This window comes from Denticeps clupeoides, chromosome 4 (genome assembly GCF_900700375.1).
Source record: "Denticeps clupeoides chromosome 4, fDenClu1.1, whole genome shotgun sequence".
Taxonomy (NCBI): domain Eukaryota; kingdom Metazoa; phylum Chordata; class Actinopteri; order Clupeiformes; family Denticipitidae; genus Denticeps; species Denticeps clupeoides.
In genome coordinates, this window is record NC_041710.1 from 13,159,207 (window position 1) to 13,180,505 (window position 21,299).

The following is a 21,299-nucleotide window of genomic DNA, read 5'->3' on the forward strand; positions in this document are numbered from 1 at the left end:
TTAACCCATCACCCTGAGTGAGCAGTTGGCAGCCATGACAGGCGCCCGGCGAGCAGTGTGTGGGGACGGTGCTTTGCTCAGTGGCACCTCAGTGGCACCTTGGCGGATCGGGATTCGAACCGGCAACCTTCTGATTACGGGGGCTGCTTCCTTAACCACTAGGCCACCACTGCCCCAAATGTCGACTGCGCCTTGTGATAGCTGCCTATCCCACTTCTAATTAGGATCCTGTAACTGCTCTGGGTGTCTGCTGAACTCATATTTAACACCAAAATCACTAGAAATCTCCAATATGTCTCCAATAACATGAATCTTAACTGTAAATGTAATAATAAAAAAGTGCAATGCCCCCAGTTTGATGTAGTTTTTATTAAATGGCAGCAGAATTCATCTATAATGCTAGAGACTTGCCACCGGAATGAAGTGTGATTCCCAGAATCAGTGGAACTGGACTTCCACATGCTGTTTAAAAATATGTTATTACAAGCTTAATAATTTAGGTAAACATGTAATAATTCTGGCTTCCTGCCCTCCTATCCAGACAACCCTGTGCTTTGAAAAAGTAGCAAAAGCTGCTAGAGGAACCCTAGTGCAACAGGGAAACCCACAGAGAAAAGAGGAGAAGGAATACTGGAGAAGGAGAAGGACGGATGGATGGCTAAATGTAGAATAAGAGACGAAGAGAAGAGATTGTATGCGATGGCGGAATGAGAAAAGGATGAGGAGAGATGAGTGGAGGGATGATGGAAGTGTGGGATGTGGAGAGGGGCACTCTGCCGCAGCCAGGAGAGAGATGTAATGAAAAAACGTAGAAGGCCAGAGGTCTCCCGGGATGGAGAGAGTGAGTAAGAGAGAGAGGTGAGCTGTGAGTCATACAGGGTTGTCGTGTCGAGAAGAGCAGCCTCACTCACATGGGGTCACACTGAACTCACAACGTGTGTGTGTGTGTGTGTGTGTGTGAGAGAGAGATGAGTATATGCTATTATGAGTATGTGCACGAGGCTCACATGCCCGTCTGTCAGTCTTTCTTTTACTCTCTTGTCTTAAAAGAGTTCAAAATCAATCTAATTTGGATCCTGACTCTTCCATTGTACTAAAGCACTCAATGAAATCCTAACCCACTAAGAGAGGTGACAAAAATCTCATCCATTTGCTTGCATCCCCCACTTTTTGTAAGGAAATATTTTAATATTGTTAAGTACATTTTTGAGCAATAATTCACTGCCCTGCAAAAAACAATAATAGTCATCCCCTCGAAATAAATGGGCAATAGGAAAGAATCTGATTTAATAACTGCAGTCAGTAATAGGTTTGAGGTGACAGCATGGTTTTTACGTCTTAACTGATGTGGTGAATACTTTCTAATGAAAACACGTGAAAGATGTTCCTGCATTTCAAACGGGTCAAATGATCTACCCACATCAAGCAAATGAAACAACTAACCAGTGGGCAGCAACATACACAACGCAGCAGTCCGTGTGAAACAGTGCAGCTTTCTGCTGGCCTATATGCTAGCCTGTGCCATATTAACCTTGTAAAGAATTGGATCCAGAGTCAGCAATACCGCAAAACAAAGTTTATTGAATCCATTCACTTCACTTTCACCTCACTAAGTGAAACACTGTATTGGAACATGTCAAATGGTGCCACCTCACATGCGAGCTCCCATTCCTCATGCCCTTCGACCTTTTACTCTCACCCACCTTAGACCACCTTGATCCATGCTTTTATAGGCGTACAGATGGATTGCTGATTGAACATTTGTGTGAAGGGTTGTGAAACAGATGCTTTAGTGATTCTGTATTGATCAAGGTGGTTTCAAATAGATGTGAATAGAGGGTTAGACAGTTCAAAACTATGGAATTTGATTCTGAAGGACATCCATGAAAATTAGTTAACAGGTTCGCAGGAGATGTCTTCTGCTGCACTGAGATAGTAATGATGAAAACCAAGTGGACTAAGCATGTCAAAGAAAAAGTAAAGTAAAAGCACTTCCAAACAGACTTGCGACACAACAGCACTTCCAACCAATGAGAAATTGCAGGACTAAACAACTGTGTGGCCACTGGACAGCCCCTTATTACTGATGATAATCATAGAAAAGGCTTTGCTAGTAAGCAATTCTGGAGGAATGGGGGAAAAGATGTGTGGTCTGATGAGTCCAGATTTACCCTGTACAAAAGTGATGGGTGCATCAGGGTATGACAAACTGCGGCCATCATGCATCGTCCCTGCGGTACAAGGCTGTGGAAGCAGTGTTGTGATCTGATCAGCTTTCTGGGATCAGAAAGATGACATTTTTAATAAAATGTAACTCCGTGTGAGTCCTCAACACAAAATCTTGATTTAATACATTAAAAGTGTGGTGACATAGCACATTTATTGACATAGTGCTAGTGAACGCATGCTGCAATAGTAAAGGCACTGAAATACTGCACTATTTATTTAGTTGTTTTTGTTGTTAGGGCCTGTGTTAGACTACAGACACATACAGACATACTTATGCATATCCACTTGGGCAAAAATATGAGCCGCCATGATTCTCCACTCTCTGTATTTGTACAGTCTCAGTCTCTGCCATGGCGTCATTCTTCTAAAAGACGTTTCCAAGTTGTGTTTTTTTTTAGTTTGTTATTGGTGGATAGTGGTCTGAGTAAGATTTTAGAATCTGATCATTTGTGGTCTCTGGTAATTATTAAACTACAGTAAAATGATTAAACATGTCTTTTCTTTTTGTTTTTTTATTTGTTCAAAATGTGGTTATTTGACGTCTAGGACTTAGCCACCATCTGCCCCACAGAGCCTGGTCCCACCCCCACTCCCCCCAAGCAAATGGCTCTGCCTAGACTGTCAGATACACTCAGATCAAAATTTTGCTCCTGCATTTAGTTTATTTAGTTAGTATTTATTTTTTCTCCAGTCATTGTAATGAAAATGGAAATAGAATAAGGAAATATATTAGGGTCGTAGAAGCACAAAGTCACAGGTTCGAACCCCACTTACTACCTTTGTGTCCCTGAGCAAGACACTTAACCCTGAGTGTCTCGAGGGGGACTGTCCCTGTATCTACTGGTTGTAAGTTGCTCTGGATAAAGGTGTCAGCTAAACGCTGTAAATGTAAATGGAAAACAAGACAGTCCATAACCTCTCACAGGTTCACTGGTTGCAATATGGTGAAAGTCATTTTTTTGGGACATCCACTCCCTTTAGGATAGAAATGATTTGCCACAGGTTAAAAGTTGATTTGATCTGCAGTGGCCAAGCCCCCTCATGCTGAAAACCAGCAAGGGTTGCTTCACGTTAGTGATAACCTTTTCATTTTTCACACGTCTGTGAGTACATGAGAACAAAACATGCATGCCCTCACATGCTCACATGCTCACAGGAAGCATTTAGCAGGTGAGGACGAGTGTCCATCTGACATTTCTCATGGTTTCTCGCCCCCTCTCTTTCTATCTCAGGAGGTGTCGACGATTAGCTGGACCATGAGCGATGAGTCACCTGTACTGAAAAGCCTGACAGGAAACTCCACCGTACGTATGCCTCATTATTAAGCAGCTAATGTCATTCAGCCGAGAGTGACAGGAAATGCATTTGATGCTCAGGTCGGCTCTGTGGGACATTGATCAAATGCTGCTGGGCAGGAAGTCGCTTTGCTGGGAGCTGAAATCTTACACAGGTGCTAAAACCTTTAGTGAACCCTGTTAAAAAAAAGCAATGCTGAGTAAACCTATTTTCTCGCAAAGGGAAACACTTATATTTTCAGTGCCAGGTAGATCCCCTGGGACACATATTGCGTTCTGGACCAGTGGAAAATACTCAGCACCTTAAAAGAGTTGCCTTCGGGTATGCCTCCCTCCCTCCAGCAACATTTAAAATGTTGCTGCACTGCATGTCACTCATTCTTGAGAATATGGGCAAAGATTAAAAAAATGTAATCTTGAATTATGCTGGTAAAATACTTGTAATGGGCCTTGCAACTCCTTGGCATACCCCTGCAATTGGGGTCACTCGTATTGCTGACATGCCTGTTCATTGGCACTGAAATCACTTCCGACTCGTGACAGCTTCAGATTTTAACAGAATATAGGGTGGCTATGACATTGACCCCCCCTTAAAATGTACTAAATATGTGCCTTTTAAACATAATAGCAATAACTGTGAAGGACCTAAATCAACAGACACCATCTATTAAATCTGCACAACACAAGTGAAAGTGAAGTGATTGTCATTGTGAGACAATGCAGCACAGCACACGGTCACACAACGAAATGTGTCCTCTGCTTTTAACAATCACCCTTAGTAAGCAGTTTGCTCAGTGGCACCTCAGTGGCACCTTGGTGGATTGGGATTCGAACTGGCAACCTTCTGATAATGGGGCCGCTTCCTTAACCACTTGGCCACCACTGCCCCACAATATACTGACGTGTGGAAAAATGTAAATCTCTCCTGCCATGTTGAGGTGTGCATGCGATGTGTAAGAACAGAATAAGAACACACCAATAGCACACACATGCATGTGTATATGTGTACATGCACACACCTCATTAACATAGAATTTAGATTTACACACCCAGCACTCATAGACACATTCAAACACACACAAACATTTGAGCCCTTCCTGCCGACAGTGGGAACATTTACCTCATTTACCCAGTGTAAGAGCAGCAGAGCAGCACTTCCCCGCGGTCCAGCCGCCACCTCTGTAATGCGCCGGCATCCGGGCAGCTGGAGGCGCGGCTCTGGGTCGGCTGATGGATCGGGTTGTTTCCCCTGGTTCAGCTGAGCTGGTGGAAAAGTGCAGATTGCATTACAGGGGCTGTCAGAGGATGGCCCGCCCTCACGCTGCACCCCCGCCCAAACCCGATGGAAAAATCCGACGGGAACCATCTGTTACCCGGAGACACTTACCCTTTGGGGATGATTAATTTGGAGAGGAAAGTACTAGTCTTCTGTGTCAAAGACATAGACAGCACACTTGCAAGTGTTTTTGCGTGTATGTGTGTGTATTCTCCACACTACATACTAGATATACAAGAAAATGGATTTCTTACAGTGGTCATTTTAACATTATAATGAATGCTTAAAACATGTTTTAAAATATTATGATTATTATATTCACATGATTAAATTATATTCCTCATGATTGTTGCAGACGGTACCTTGCAGGGCACCAGCATCTATAGGCCAACTATGGAAGAGACAACTGATCAGGTATCAGTTCATATGGACATGGCCAATTTTAATATCTATAATTCCCAAAATGATTATTTGCAATATAAAACAATGAGCTGAATATGTAAGGAAAATGTCATATAAATTTCCCTTACATAATCAACCATGAGGTATGGTGTCATACAATTTATAATGGGAAAAAGAGACTTTATTTGCTTGAGGCTGTCACTATAAATATATGAAGACAATTACATAATTACTACTCTGTCACTGAGATCACATCAAATATACTCAACTTCTAAATATGTTTGACTCTTACTGGACAAATCTAATTGAACTGGATTTAATATTCAGCAGATACTCTGTCCTTACAATAAGACAACCTCCCCAAGCTCTTAAACAGTCACGCTTCAGGGCAACAACGTGTTTCCACAAATACATAAGCAGAGCACACTCCTTCAGAAATGTTGATGCCAATAACTGGAGGTAACCAACATGCATCCTCAAATCCACGTTTTCTGGATCTGTGTTGAAAATGGTGGATCTGTAAAACAGCCTAAGAGAAACAGAAACACATGGCACAGATGGAGTGGGGGGGGGGCGTGTTATTTCTCTGTTCAAACACCTGGGCAATTTTAAACTCTCGGACCATTTAAACCTGCTAAAATGTTAATGCTAAGCATTGGCAGAGAGGTGAATAACAGCATCCTCCACATCACTCTTATTTATTAAAACAGTTTTTTTTTTCATTTTACAATGTACTTACAATGTCCGCTCTAGGCTGTTCCCCTTTTTTATTCAATAACTTCACTTTGTGCTGAAACTACATAGAATAATGGTATTGAAAGGTTTTAAGGGGTTAAATGCAGAACCAGGCCACCAGTCGCTGTCTTGGTGCTTTAGCGGGATGCCAGTTGCCGGAGGAAGGATACGGGTTAGTCTGGGTCATGCAGCATAGCGTGTTTTACAGACTCTGGAAGCCACTTTGGCCAGAACGGCTCTTGCTTTTCTGAAATAAAGTAGTGGGGCTGAAGCACAATGATTACTGCGGCTTTAAAGGTCAAGTTTTCAGTCCCCGGATGCCAGTCCAGGCTGAGCTGCAGCAGAACAACCCTGTTGTTTTCATCTTTCATCCTCCTATACACACTACCCACATTACAGATATGATATGATGTGATGGCAATATTGTATTTGGGTAACCCAATATCATGTAGCGGTATCCAGTATCAGAGCTCTCAGTATTGATCAGTATTGATGTATCCAGTTTCAATGTACCCTGTAGTCAGTGTTGAGTTGTGTAGAGTGTGTACGTAAATCTGTTTTATTATGGCAGAAAAACCAAGGTAAAAAAAGGCACATTTCTTGCAGCACAATGATGTTATACAATGCAATTACACAGTACAGTTTTCTTTTGCCTTTTTCTCAGTTAAATGAAAGTGATAGTGATATTGTTTGAGATTCCTCAATTAGTCCAAATACGTGAAAGTGCAAGTAAACCTGAATGAGCTCAGCTGCTGTCATATAAAAATCTGCACTTCCAATAAAAAGTGGATTTTATTAGGTCAGGTGTCTGTAGAGCCCATGGCATCAATCGTAATCTTCAGCACCTCTCTGCCAGATGGATATTTTGGTGTGGAGAGACAATGAAAGTACTGGTTTTATTAGAGTGTATTGGAAACCATTTGGCGGTACATTAAAATGAATTTGGTTTGATTTTTCTGTGGAAGTGTCCAGTTTTTGTGTATATTTTTGGATGCATGTGACTGTGGAGTGGAAACATTTAACATCTACATCAGATGTATGTTTGCGCACCTTATTATGAAAGGAAACCAGAAAATGAACTAGAATTGTGATAGATGCTTCCCCCCCGTGAATTTGCAGCTGCCAGTGACGTCTCTGAACGACAAGGCCGCGCTGCCCACAGTTCTAAATTTAGTCAGCTGTGGCCCTGTTCTCCATTCAAATGACCTCGGAAATTGAATTAAGGATCTAGTTGCATTTTTTTATGGACCACTGCCTCTTATCACCCATCATAGAGAATTAATTGGGTTTGCTCTAAAGCTACACACGCCTGAACCAGAACCTCTGGCATGCTCTCATGCAGTCTGGTTCGGTTGCCTTATATAACAGGACTGGAAGAATATATCTCCCTACATGTGCTCTAATTTTTCTATGTAAATTTGTCTATATATGTGTGTGTGTAGATAAGGATATAGATATGTACCAATGAAGGATGCTCAGTGCATGGCAAAATATGCAAATATTGTTTGTTGTAGGCAAAAATGTGTGTGTCCATAAAATGGATTTTTTTTTATATGTCATCTGCCTGTGTGGAAGAAGCAGAAAAGCTGGTTGTTGCATAGTCTGGGCTGAAAGTCATTATAATATATAATTATATTCAATTGCTTCAATTTTTTAAATGAATTGACAAGATACCATTTGGGAAAACAAAATAGTGCTTGCAGCCTTAAACAGTTCTACTAATGTTTCACCCCTGTTTTGTTGAGGCACACATCTATTGGCTGTAGTGTGTCTTCCTGAACCTTTGTTAAATGTTAAACCAATTTACAAAGGTAGACACTATCATTGCTCCCCATTCAATTTAAAGTGTTTTATTGACACATTACTGTAAATTATACAATTAAAAGATGTTAGTAATAAAAAAAATAGTCAAATTGTCAAAAGATATGTAAGGAAATAACTGAATAACCTACTCTCTTTCTGTAGGGCCTACCTGTGGCATCGGACCGCCAAGAGAATTATGTCCTTCTCCTGGTCCTGCTGTGTGTATTTGCAGGTGGGACACTTGTCCTACTGTCCATCCTTCTCATCTTCTGCCATCGGTGCTGTCCAGGGGGTCGCCGCTACTCCAGGTAACTTGGGATACACACACACTCAACATTCACACACAACATTCACACACAACATTCAGTAACAGTCTGACTGTGATTCATTATTCATTTGGGACAAAAAAGGCATTAGAAATATGTAATCTCTGTATGGTTTTTGTGGTATGATAGTCATTCATTTTCAAAACACAGGGATGATTGTGGACTTCCGGGTGGTTGTCCCCTGGCAGAGATACTTTTGGATGCTTAATTCACAAATTAAATGATTTTTCTTTCAAGATTCTGTAACTTTCTAAAATTGTTGTCCTGATGCCGAGCTAATAAAGCAAGGGCTAATAGGCCAATCTTGGGGAATTTAAGGGGCAAATAATATCCAGAGAGTAAATAAAATCCAGTTATCTCACTATCAATAACCATTTAGTCTTGGTACTCAGGATCCCAGTACACTAAGTGCAGGGCGGGGAACCAGCTAACCACCCACATACACATAAGGTGCTTATTACAGAAATAAATAGGGATAAAATGTGAAGACAAAGAACAAGAGATTAACATTCTAAATAAATAAAACAATACTAATAAAACAATGACAATATACACAAAGTGATACAACAACAAATAAGTAAAGGGATAAAAATGGATCTCTGAAGGTAAAAGGAAGACACTCATCTAGACTCTTCTCTGTCTTGGCCCCTTGGTGGTGGAATGAACTTCCCCTTGAGGTCAGAACAGCACAGTCACTGAGTATTTTCAAACGGCAGCACAAGACCTTCCTCTTTAGAGAATATTTAGATTAACTTGTAACCTTCGTATTGCCTGACTTATGTATAGAAATTACAACATAGTGAATAAAAGGATTGTATTCGTGGTTGGCCGTCCTAGTGAACCAGAATTGATCACTTAGTAACACAATTGGTAACTTGGAAGCACGTTGTAAGTCGCTCTGGATAAGGGCACCTGCCAAATGCCTTAAATGTAAATGGGATAAAACAAGGGACCCCTTGATCACCCAGACTGCATTTACATTTTACACAGCAAATATTTGGAACAAGTTTGGAAAATCATTGTTTCATTCTCTGACTGTAGATCTCTTATAAAGAGGGATTATGCAATCATCCTTTTTAAAATGATTATGGTAAACAACACTGGGACATGTTCCTGTCTATAAAAAAATGGCAATTCTTAATATATAGAAATAGATTCATTGTATTTGTTTCCCTTTCACTGACCTTGATGTTTGTTTGACTATGACTTTTGATTTTATCTTCAAATCTGCATACGATGTGATTAAGGATGATTTACCATCTGGAGTGTAATTAACCAAAGGAAATTATTTGTTTATATGCTCAGTAAATGAAACTGAGAGATGGAGTAGCCACATGCTAATTGAATTCTACAATACATTTTTCGGAAAAAGAGAAATACGAATTGGGCTTTTTGTAACTTTAGTTCGCTTGTGGTTGCAGGGCCAGTGATGACTTAGAGAAAACCAACACTACATATGTGGAGGAGGCCCAGCTGTCTCAAGGTAAATGTGACAGGAGTGGGGACACACAAAGAAATAAGATGAACTGAGCAAACAACATATCAAAATCAACCCATCAGAAAAGGCTCCATGTGAAAACTTAACCATCAAAAAGACACAAAGAGAGAAACTGTTTGTATCATTGGTATGTTTTATGTAGCTATAAACATTATGATGCACATTTTAGAATTTTTTTTAAATAATGCCTGTGTTGACAGTCATAAATAAACTGAACTGTGTGTTTCATAATGCATGACTCATAATGCATCAGTGAACTGTGTGTACCTCATGCACAATGTTGTGGGGATGTGTTACATAGTAAATTGAAATATTAGAAGGTATTGTGAATACACTCTGTGTGGGTAAAACATGCCCTCTCTCACACAGACATCACTATTAGGCTGGAGAGGTCAGACAGCCTGTCGGCATCTGGTTGCCATGGCGACACTGAGACAGAGCGTTTCCTGTCTACGGCATCCACTGGCCGGCGTGTCTCATTCAATGAGCAGGCCATCTATGAGCAGGGCAAGAAGGGCCAGGAAAAAGTGAGAAGGTGGGTCAGACCCTGGATCACTGTCTGTAATGATGGACAGTACAGACATATTACGTTACCATGACTGTTAACCAGTCATGAGAAATTATGAATCCAGTCTTCCTCAATATATTCAGAACACTGCAACCTTTTTTACTGTCTTTTGTGTCTCAACTATAATTTATCGCTAATAAATCATGCTAATAAATCCCTTTGGCCAGTACTAACAGAGAAACTGTGTTGCTTTAATGAGTGTCTGCCTGAGGGGGTCACTGAGTTCAGAGATGAAAAGCTCCAATAAAAACCACGAGCAGCCGCATTACTGAACTCCTTGCTCTCCTCTGATGAGATGACTACATCTGAGCAAAGACCAGGAGTGCTGTGTGGGCGCAGCAATGAAATGTTTGCACTTTATGTGTTTTGTGATTCCCATGGAGAGCAAAAAGGAGATTTTTCTTCTACTTTCACTGTTTTTACAATACAACTTTAACCAGTCAAGACAACCAGCCAGTGCAGTTCAGTTAGCCTACATTTAAGACCATTTTACCTGTAGCAGTCCAGTCCAGTCTATTTGTCTTTCAGCAATGTACAATGTTCACTCTGTATGTGAAATGTAAATTTTGACAGGTACACACTAACAGAGGGTGACTTCCATCATCTGAAAAGGGCACGGCTCACACACCTGCACATCACCCCTCCCGCCCTCAAAATCCTCACCATCATGGAGTGTCAGTCCTCAGAGACCAGCATCTGCCTGAGTGAGCAGACCTCCTCCAAACCCAGCCTCTCCATTTTCCAGGTAACACCCACACACTGGTGTTTTTTTCTGAAATGTTTGTGAGGACCATAATAATAACTATGCAACATATGCATAATAAACCAAATATATATAACTACATGAGACAAAACTGGGGCAATACACAGGGCATACATAGGGCAATTAATCAGGGCAATGACCAGTTTGTAGCAGGCAATCAGAAAAAGGTAAATCTATTGATATGGAGGAAGACACCACATGGCTAGACACTATTGTCTTGTCTTCAATGTCTTTGTCACTTAATGAATAGAAACTCATCAAAAATAGTTTGTCGTGGTTTTAGCATTTAGCAAGTCAAAATCAAAACCAAAAATCTTTTTTCCCCCCTTTAAAATTACTACTAGCTTCTATGCCACAAACATAGCTAGCGAATACATAATTAGTTAGATAAACCTCATTCAATCTCAATATAGAGGTCAGCTAAGGGCAATAAAAATAAAACTATATCTTAATTATAACCATGGGCATATAGACATGTTTAAAGCATTTAATTCAAGTGACTACAGGTTGACACACAACTTACAACTGTAAAATGTCTTTTCTGTTGCTGACAAGCTGCCGTTGAGAATGACGGAAAATCACAGGTGGTCATGTGATTTGCTGCTTGTATTTTGATTGGTTGCACTTTTAAAACTTCTTTGATAATGAAAAATGTTACCTTTCATAGTGGCCAAATACTGTGCCGACTGGAAACAACTTCAAAGGGTTTTAGGACGACTTCAGAAATACTGACAGCCTGAAGTCATAAACCAAATGCTATGCTTGTACATTTGCATTTTGGTGTATATCTTTCTTGATTTATTTATAAAGGCCAGATTGTATTTAATGATGTTTTCACAGTATCACCATAAATACAGCAATTCAGCATTTTATCCTGATGTCTTTCCTCTCAGTACCCTTAGTCATGGTTCATGAGCAATCAGATAAAACTGATTATTCATCATAATAACATTGATATTTTATTGATGATTTTTCACTTTAGTATTAAAATATGCTGGTAAAAAATATATATATTTTTTGTAACAAGGGCTTATATTTTGTAAGTTTGATCATGCACACAAAAAATTATATAATATATAGTATTATTATGAAGTTACAATCAATAGTTACAGGGACAGTCCCCCTGGAGCAACTTAGGGTTAAGTGTCTTGCTCAGGGACACAATGGTAGTAAGCGGGATTCGAACCCGGGTCTTCTGGTTCATAGGCGACTGTGTTAACCACTAGGCTACTACCACCCATTCAAAGAGTATTTGGTGAAAATGTATTTTTAAGTAGTAGAATTCATAACTTTTAGGAAATGTTTGGTTAAGTAAAGCTGTTTAAGAACTAAATTACTATGTATAAAAGTAAGCAAATTTTAAACACATTGTCACGACGGAATGGAAATGATGGACACAGAGGGTAGGGAAAAAAGAACAATTTATTGTGGGACAGGGAAATCAATGGTGTTAACCCACCACATCTTGCACTGAAAAAAAGAGTCTCCTCTGGTTCTGCTGTGTGTAGAACCCTTTGTAGACACTGCTCCCATAACGCGGTTATGAGCACCTTTCAGCTCTCCTGCAAACAAGCAGTCCAGGACACACACACACACACTGCTAATGAGAAAGCTTACTCATTTTGAGCAGAATTAGCTCCTTTTTAATACCAGTACATATTCTGAGCCCCCCTGCATCATGACCTGAAATTAATAATGGAGGGAATAAACTCAGGTAAGCACAGTGTATGGGCAGTAGAGGCCTAGCGGTTAAGGAAGTAGATGCATAATCGGAAGTTTGCAAGTTGGAATCCTGAACTGACAAGCAAGGTACCATTCCCACCCACTGCTCCCTGGGTGCCTTTCATGGCTGCCCATTGCTCCCTCAGGGGCTGGGTTAAATTCAGAGACCACATTTCACTGTTTGCACTGTTTTTCACAAATCTTACAGAGCTGACAAACCTTGGACACAACTTTAATGAGAACATTTTGTGTGTGTATTTTGTACATGAAGCCTGTGGAAGAAGGCCTAAACTGGACCCCACCAAGTCCAAGTGGTGGTCTCCCAGGAGACACCTTCAACTCTGTGCTGGACACCAGCGTCAGTGAAAGACCTGTTGAGCTCCCTCGCTCACAAACTGTGAGTTCCCTTCGAGTATACACACACACACACACACACACACTTGTTTCAAACCCCTCCTTTGGACTGACTTTCACTATTATAATTGTTTGTAGCCAGACATATGAGCATATTCCAGATTCCAGCCTTCTTCATCAGATTGTAGGTTACAATCTTTGGTAATTTAGGTCAGAGAGATGGCAACTAAAAAGGTCAGTATTTGTTGTCACCGGAGACCATGGTGTGACTGAACTGAGCTGGTAGAGAAACATATAAAGTGTCACAGACTTTCAGGATGTATATTTTTAGGAGAAATGTCCACTTAAGTCTTCATATTATCATCTCAGACATCTTACACACTCACATGAACACCTGCATCCAGTGAGAGACCGTAATCTCTGATCTGGCGCCGGCATGAGTGGCTGTTCAGAAACAATCGCGGTAGGTTTGTTATCTTCTAACAAACAGATTGGTGGAACTGGGCTGACCTGAGCAGAGAAGCAAATTACTGAACACTACAGAGAGTGTGTGTGTATGCGAGAGTTGAACAGCATGCCCCTATGTTTTTAATGACTTGAGTTTGTCACTGTAAGGTCATGTTGTGCCCTGAGCCAAGGCAGTGGGTGACCGGCCTATGAATATCTGATTAGCTAGAGTTGGTGATGCTGAATTGTGTGTCTTCAATGCAATTTAATGCACATTACTGGGAACAATTTTAACCCAGTAACGTACGGTCTCATTAAGTTTTGTTTTTTTTAGCTAGCTAGTTATATTTTAATTGAATGACGACCAAAAAATATCAAATATTTCTATTCTGGTTGAACCTTGACTAATCTTAATCTTAATTCATTTTACCCACACAGACACTCCAGATGTTAAAATGCTGACATGCTTCACAAACAAAAATGCATTGTCAGACACAATCATTATATGGTGTGACTTTTTATATGAACCTACTGTTCATATAAAAATTATTAGCCCCCTAGGAATTATGGTACATTTTCCTAAATTTCTTCCCGATGTTTGCAGCACTGATGAAATGTGATATAATCATCACCAGGGCTATTTACTTGGTACTTGGTACTTGGCTTGCTTCATATCAAATATAATAAAGAATTGGGTGGTCAAAAAAGTTAGCCCCATGTTTGGTTTCAAAACGCACCTACAGTAATGAACCAATCAGTTTTTAAACCACAACTGTACAGTCAATTGGCTTCCTAACAAGAAACAGGGCACTTGAACTTGTTAGAGGGATGACTTAATAATCATGCCAAAGACAAAGGAAATCAGTCTGGAGCTTAGAAAGAAGATAGTAGAGGCTCATGCTAAGGAGGAAAGCTACATCTCCCATCTCCATGCAATTCACAGTGTCTAGAACTGCTGAACATTGCATAATTGTCAAGCACAAGGAGACTGTTTCAGTAAGAAGCAAACCTGGCCGTGGCCCTAAGCACAAGATTTTGAGCATCATGCTGTCGGGCTGGTTTGCAGCTTCAGGCACAGGGAGCCTTGTTTGGGTGCATGGCATCAAGAAAGACAAGACAATGACCCAATAGAGGATTTGTTACCAAAATAACAAACACTTCTTGTGTTGAGTGTTTAATTTCATAAGGGGGCCTCAACTCTATATACAGGGACAGTGGTACCCACACAGTGCTCCCTGGGTGCCTTTCACGGCTGCCCACTGCTCACTAAGGGTGATCGATTAAATGCAGAGGACACATTTTGTTCTGTGCGCTGTGTGCTGTGCATCACAATGACAAACAACACTTTCACTTCAGAAAAGTGATGCCCTTTTTCCTCAAGCTGATGTGTCAACCTGCAGAGGGTAGGAAGTCTTGCAGAGTTAAAGGCATTCCTAGGTTCTTTCTGTTTCTTGACAGATGGAGGCAATTGGGGAAAGAGGGTGGAACGGGGGAGGCCCGCAGCCGGAAGACACTCAGGAGCCTCCTCTGGCACTGGCGGTGGTAACGGCAGATACTTGCCAGGAAACAGTTCTGCATTTCTTCACTAAACTGCGGCGGCACACAAGCCTGGAGGGGGCCAGCCCCTACTTCAAGATCAAGAGATGGAAGATGGACATGAGCCAGCGAGCGACTAGCCTGGACCTGAGAGGTGAGGAGGAGGGGGAAGAGGAATAAAATAGACAGCTGAGATGCTTAAAATATGTTCACAGTTATCATCTTTAATTATGTTCAGTGTATTAATTAGATTAGAATTATTTATTGAGCCCCAAGCTGTTGTTATTACCAATTACCATCCGCATAGACCATGCCGATAAAAACACAGCTGCTTTCTTTATTCCTGTTATTTACCTTATTTATGGAGCCTTTAAGCTTAGTTCACTAGAACAATTTGATCTGTGGGATTCCTGCTGGTTCAATGATTCAGATTAGCCACAATGCATGCAGCATTGTGCAGTGGTGGCCTTGGGTGCAGTGGTGGCCTAGCAGTCAGGTAATCAGGAGGTTGTCGGTTCGAATCCCGATCTGCCAAGGTACCACCGAGCAAAGCACCGTCCCCACACACTGCTCCCCAGGCGCCTTTCATGGCTGCCCACTGCTCACCAAGGGTGATGAGATAAATGCAGAGGACAAATTTCACTGTGTGCACCGTGTCACTTCACTTTTGCATTGAAGTCTCATTCACGCACATTGTTAATATACACTGCTCAGAAAATAAAGAGAACACAAAAATAAGATATCCCAGATCTGAATGAATATTACATCCTAGATCTGATCGGAAGGTTGCCAGTTTGAATTCCGATCCACCAAGGTGCCACTGAGGAAAGCACCGTCCCCACACACTGCTCCCCGGGCACCTCTCATTGTTGCCCACTGATTACCAGGGGTGATGGTTAAAAGCAGACGACACATTGTGCTGTGTCACCATGTGCTGTGCTGTGTTTTCACAATCACTTCACTTTCAGTTCATTACATAGTTGAATGTGCTGACAACAAAATCACACACAAAAAAATCTCCCTACAATGCCTGGACATGCTCTTGATGAGGGGGATCTCCTGAGGGATCTCCTCACAGACCTGAACTAAAGCATCCACTAACTCCTGGACAGTCTGTGGTGCAATGTGGAATTGGTAGGTGGAGACACAATGTCCCAGATGTGCTCCATTGGATTCAGGTGTGGGGAACGGGCGGGCCGTAGCATCAAAGCCTTTGTCTTTCAGGAACTGCCGACACACAAGTGTAGCATGGTCTTGCATTAGAAGGAATCCAGGGCCAACCGCACCAGCATACGGTATCACAAAAGGTCACAACCTGGGGCAAAATCCAACTTGCACTTACTTTGTGATCTAGATAACCTAAAAATGATGACACTATGGAAGATGCATCGTCAACCCATTACAAATCGGAGAGTGGAGGGGAACGGTCCCAGTTCAGATGCAACACTTGAAGTCAAGTAGAAGAAAATGGGCATCTTGAGAAAAGCGTGATGAAATCATTGCATTATACCTTGCCTGATGAGAAAGGTCAGGTGGTGTGTAATGCTCATTTCCTGCTAATGAGGGCCAGATTACATTACAACCTGCAAGGATTCTTTCCCCACCATGACTTTCATGATATTGATGAAGCATGTTTCTATTGTCAGGTTCTCCAAAGAGGAGGGCATTCCAGAGGCAGAGGGCAGCCAGCGAGACCCTGGACCACGAAGAGGTGGAGCCTCCAACTGTTGAAAGCAGTGTCCTGCGCTCGACTCCCATTCCTGCTCCTCCCCCTCAGGCTGACACCTGCCCTCGACATCTTTCTGTTGGTTTCCTGTCTGCTGACACAATGGCCCTGCCTTCACTTGGCAGGTAGTTGCACAAGATGTTGCACAACATCCCTTATTTCCAAAATGATCTCCAAACCAAATCTTCTGGGATGCAAGTCCCAGAAACAAAATGTGTCTTAACTGTGGCCAAATGGAAAAAACACACTACACTTGGAATGGTCATTATTGGTGAACCATATGTCTACCCAAATGAAAATCACATTGTTTCCAAGAGTGTGTGCCCACTAGGCAAAGGGAAATTATTTTTCTATTCCACATTACATTTATATTCCACACCAACATTCCGCTGACAAATACGTTCAGTCAGGATTTTCGGTTAGAATGTTTCAGCTCGGATTTTGGCTGGAGGGCGGTGTTAAATTGAACATGCTCTTATAATTATCTCCACAGATTAGAAGTGGAGGCTGTAATGGAGGTCTCTTCACATGCTGAACCAAGCGTGCTCGAGCCCAGCCCCGACCTCCCACAGTTGCATGTGGGGCAAGAGAAGAAGGAAGCAAATGGGGCCGAGGTCAGAGCGGACGAGGAGGGAGAAGAGGTAGCGGGTGGAGAGGTGGCAGGGGCCGTTGCTGCAGTCGGCGGCTGGCGAAGCACAGTCGCTCAGCAGGATGGTCTCGACCAGCCTACGCTGTACCGTGACATATGGAGCTTACGTGCATCGCTAGAACAGTATGCCTCCTCCGACCTGAGCAGCAACGACCGCGATTCCACCCGCAGCGACGCAGACAGCATCTCCTCGCTAGGGGGCGCCGCAGCTGTGAAAGCAGGTGCTCAGTTTTTCCAGTCACAGGACATCGATGACGAGGTGGATGGCGATGGGGAGCTACCGTATGATGAGCCAAGGCCAAGGGTGGAAGGCGATAAGGAGGGTAGAGTAGACAGGAAGCAAGGAGGCAACCAGGACAGTGTAGATTCAGAGAGGGGGGGAAGCGATGGGGAGACGGGCAGCAGGAAGCTCCTTCAGATGGACAGTGGGTATGCCTCCATCGAGGCACCCTGCAAAGCCCCTGACGAGCTGCGTTTGTTTGGTAGCAGTGGTGGAGGGAAGACAGCCTCCGAGCGGAGAAGGTTTTTTACCAGTGCTGGCCGCAAAGGCACAGTGTGTGAGAGTTTTGAGACTCGTATCTTCAAGGAGGAGCTGGAGGAGGTAGAGGAGTCACCGAGAACCAGTGCAGAAGAGATGGAGATGGAAGGTGCTTTGCAGGTGGCAGGAAAAACATTATTTGCCCCCAAAGATCAGCATCCATCCCCCCTTCCTCCATCACCTCTGCTGCAGCAGAAACCACGGTCACGCTTCCGGCGACGAGACTACAGCATCGATGAGAAGACAGAGGCCCTCTTCAACGAGTTCCTGCGCCACGATCCACAGTTCGACCAGCAACAAGAGTCTCCATCGCTTCGTACGCGACACAGGTCTCGCGTGCATTTGCGGAAGCAGTGGCAGCGCACCAAGCAGTACAGTGACCCGGGTGGCTCAGCGGCCACGGCGTCTGGCCGATTCTCACCCTCGCTCGAGCGGCTGCGCTTCGGCCCACTGCATCGGGGGGAAAGCGCAAACTACCCACTGGACTCCCGCCCATACCACAGCCCCCTGCCCCGCATTGCCAGCGCTGCCGATGAGGAGGCCAGCGAGGGGGCAACACCGGGAGGAGGTACTGATGCCACAGTCCCAGAGCCTGAGGACAGTAAAGCTAGAACACCATCGGGGGGAGAGCAGAAGCAGGAGCAAACTGCCAACAACAGCAACAACAACAGCAGCAGCCAAGTCATCAAGTGTGTGCAGCTGGCAAAGAAGGAGAAGATCCTCACGTCTATCTCAACACAGGACAGTGCTGTGGGGGATTGTGGGATAGTGGAGGATTGTGGCTCTGAGTACACTGTGCAGATGAACCCATCAGACAAACTGGTGGCCAGCCTGGAAGAGCGGCTCTATGGAGGCCTGCACAGAACCAAAGGCAGCCAGGACTGTGTGGTGGCTGTGGCCCAAACTTCTCCAGACCATGGTGGAGAATAGGTTCAGGATCAGATCTGGATGGAAATGTGATGTTTCCAACCACTTATGCATAAAGCAGGAGTTTGAATGAGGGCCAAATCAATAATACACTTCCTTCAGAAATGCCCTGTACAGAGGGAAGGTACTGTGCATATCCACACACCTGGTAGCAGTGTCTAAAATACATTCAAATCAAATTAGGCTCTGACTAATCCAGTTACAATTCCATCCTATGGCCGTAGGATACGACTGACAAGACTCAGTGCAAGTGCATGTTGAATAAGGTCTGTGGTCTTTGCTCCCTGTTCATTCAAAACTGAGTCCAAAGTCACTGTGATTCCAGGTGCTACATTAAGGCTGAGGGTCGTCATCATCCACCCTCATCAAAACACAAGATTCTGTCAGGAGGGGCTAAAATGAAATAGGCCACTGTGGCATTGTAGAACATGTGGCTCCTGCTCTCAGAATACAGTTCTAGGCTTCGTATCTGAACATGGCCCTTTGTTTACTCCAAGCCCAACAAGTTTCAATGATATGATCCTTGACCTCCTGCACTCACCTTTTGTTTTACAATAAAATGGTACAGCATGCTATGTGTGCTAGCTTAAACCTTACCATGCGTTTGTGAACATTGTATATTTCAGCACAGGTATAACAAAAAAAATGCACAATGATCAAGGAAACTGGATTTTGCTTGCTTGTCATTTCATGGTTCACCTTCCATAGATCATTCAAATAGTAAACATCTGTAACATTTCTCAAAAGTGCACTTGAATAAACACTGTAGGTCAGATGTGGAGGTGGAAAGATGGAGATGAGTTTTAAGTGACTTATTCTGGGTTAGATTATTTATTTATTAATATTATTCATTTATGAATTTGTCTAATTTATACTGTGTATTCTTGATCCTTTTTATTTAACCAAAGCTTAACTCATTCAATGAATTAATTGCTTTGCATATTAAAGATACATTAGCATACTGACCAGTGAACACTCGGTGAACTCTTTGTATCTAGAATCGACTTATCCTTGTTTAGATAGAGCCATATTCTCAGGCAATGGATCCAATGTAACGTGTACAGTGATATTCAAAAGTTGCCTAAAAAAAAAACTTAGCAGATGACTACATTCCTGCACAACTGGGAGTGTTTCACGTATTATACTCATGCGGTGCCCGGTCCGTGTAGGTGAACTAGCTGCCATATACATGATTTCAGTGCAAGGTGCTAAAAAAGCAGCACAATTAGCATCTGTTCTCAACACAAGGTTCAATTCCCATTTGTTATTTGGCTTTTTCAATATTATATTAATTTGACTCATGTTTTAGATGTACTAATAATGTAATAAGCAAACTAATTGCTTTCATCCATATTTTTAAGGCTTATAACCATTTAAAATGTTGCTTCATTGTTCTCAGAAATTGTAAACAGTCTTGGATAATTACGTTACAACCAGCAGAAGCAGAACTGCATATGCTGATAATGGAGGTCCTGGACTCATTCCTGTATTACTTTTACAACAGTTACATTTATGGCATTCATCAGATACCCTTATCCTGAGCGACTTACAACTCAGTAGTACAGGTACAGTCCCGCTGGAGACTGCTCAGGGACCCAATGGGTTTGAACCTTTGACTTTGTGTTCATATGCTTCATAGACAAGCGTGTTACCCACTTGGCTACTACCACTCCACATTAGTAATTTTCTGGTTGACGCCTGGTGCCAGTGTAACTCAATTGCAGCTGAATTTTGCTCTTGTTTCAGTGACTGCTAGGTTCCTCAACTTCAATCTCTTATATTTGACCTTCAAGGGCCTGCTGCTACAGTAAGATGTGCCAGAAAGTTGACAGTCTCACATGACCCTTAGATGTTGCTTGGTGACACAATAATGAAGGAGCAAGATCATAACCAGTGCAGGATTGAAAAGCAAGTTTGAGGCTGAACAAAATGACAAATTATGCACCAAAAATGGAAGAAATCTGGGTGGAAACTGCATGAGTAAAGGCATTAACTGTTTAAATGCTTTAACCTCCAGCATGACAACTGAATTACGTATAAAACCTAACAATATTAATGATATTAACCCATCTTGTGAAACAATTTTAAAAGCCCTGTCCTGCAGTTCTTACTTGCATTGTTTAAATCCACTTTGCTGGGAGATATTTCTTCATATGAATGCAGAAACAGAAATGCAGGCCTCTAAAGATATTATGTAACAGTAAGAGTCTTTGCTTATGCAACTGAGGGTTTCTTTATGGTAATAATCCTTCCACAGCCAGGTGCTTTCAGCATTTCAATTCATCTAAAAGGGCCGACTCAGTCACTGGATTACGTCTCTAGTCCAGTTGTCATGACGACAGAACAAGAGCTGGTTTCCCCCGCTCTGTATCTGCATTCGATTTTTTTGACTTCTCAGATCGATTTGGGGGTTGAAACACAACTCTTGCTGTTGGTGAGGTGGGACGCTTGATCAAAGCATGCTGTTCCCCCTCCATCCTCACTCCATCAAAAGACAACTGATCA

At 42.4% G+C, this 21,299-nt stretch overlaps 1 protein-coding gene across 2 annotated transcripts in view; it reads left to right on the plus strand.

Moving 5' to 3' along the window:
• Nucleotides 1–19,581, plus strand: part of cbarpa (CACN subunit beta associated regulatory protein a) — a 21,627-nt gene extending 2,046 nt beyond the window's left edge. Inside the window, exons 2-11 of one of the 2 annotated variants that reach the window (XM_028978376.1) lie at nt 3,462–3,533; nt 5,156–5,214; nt 7,903–8,048; nt 9,488–9,549; nt 9,934–10,099; nt 10,706–10,877; nt 12,889–13,014; nt 14,877–15,108; nt 16,601–16,805; nt 17,174–19,581. In XM_028978376.1, coding sequence (XP_028834209.1) covers nt 5,194–5,214; nt 7,903–8,048; nt 9,488–9,549; nt 9,934–10,099; nt 10,706–10,877; nt 12,889–13,014; nt 14,877–15,108; nt 16,601–16,805; nt 17,174–18,797 — 2,754 coding nt within the window. In that variant the 5' untranslated portion in view covers nt 3,462–3,533; nt 5,156–5,193 and the 3' untranslated portion in view covers nt 18,798–19,581. The remainder of the gene's footprint in view (nt 1–3,461; nt 3,534–5,155; nt 5,215–7,902; nt 8,049–9,487; nt 9,550–9,933; nt 10,100–10,705; nt 10,878–12,888; nt 13,015–14,876; nt 15,109–16,600; nt 16,806–17,173) is intronic. The other variant, XM_028978375.1, reaches the window with a different exon arrangement.
• Nucleotides 19,582–21,299: the final 1,718 nt, after the last annotated feature.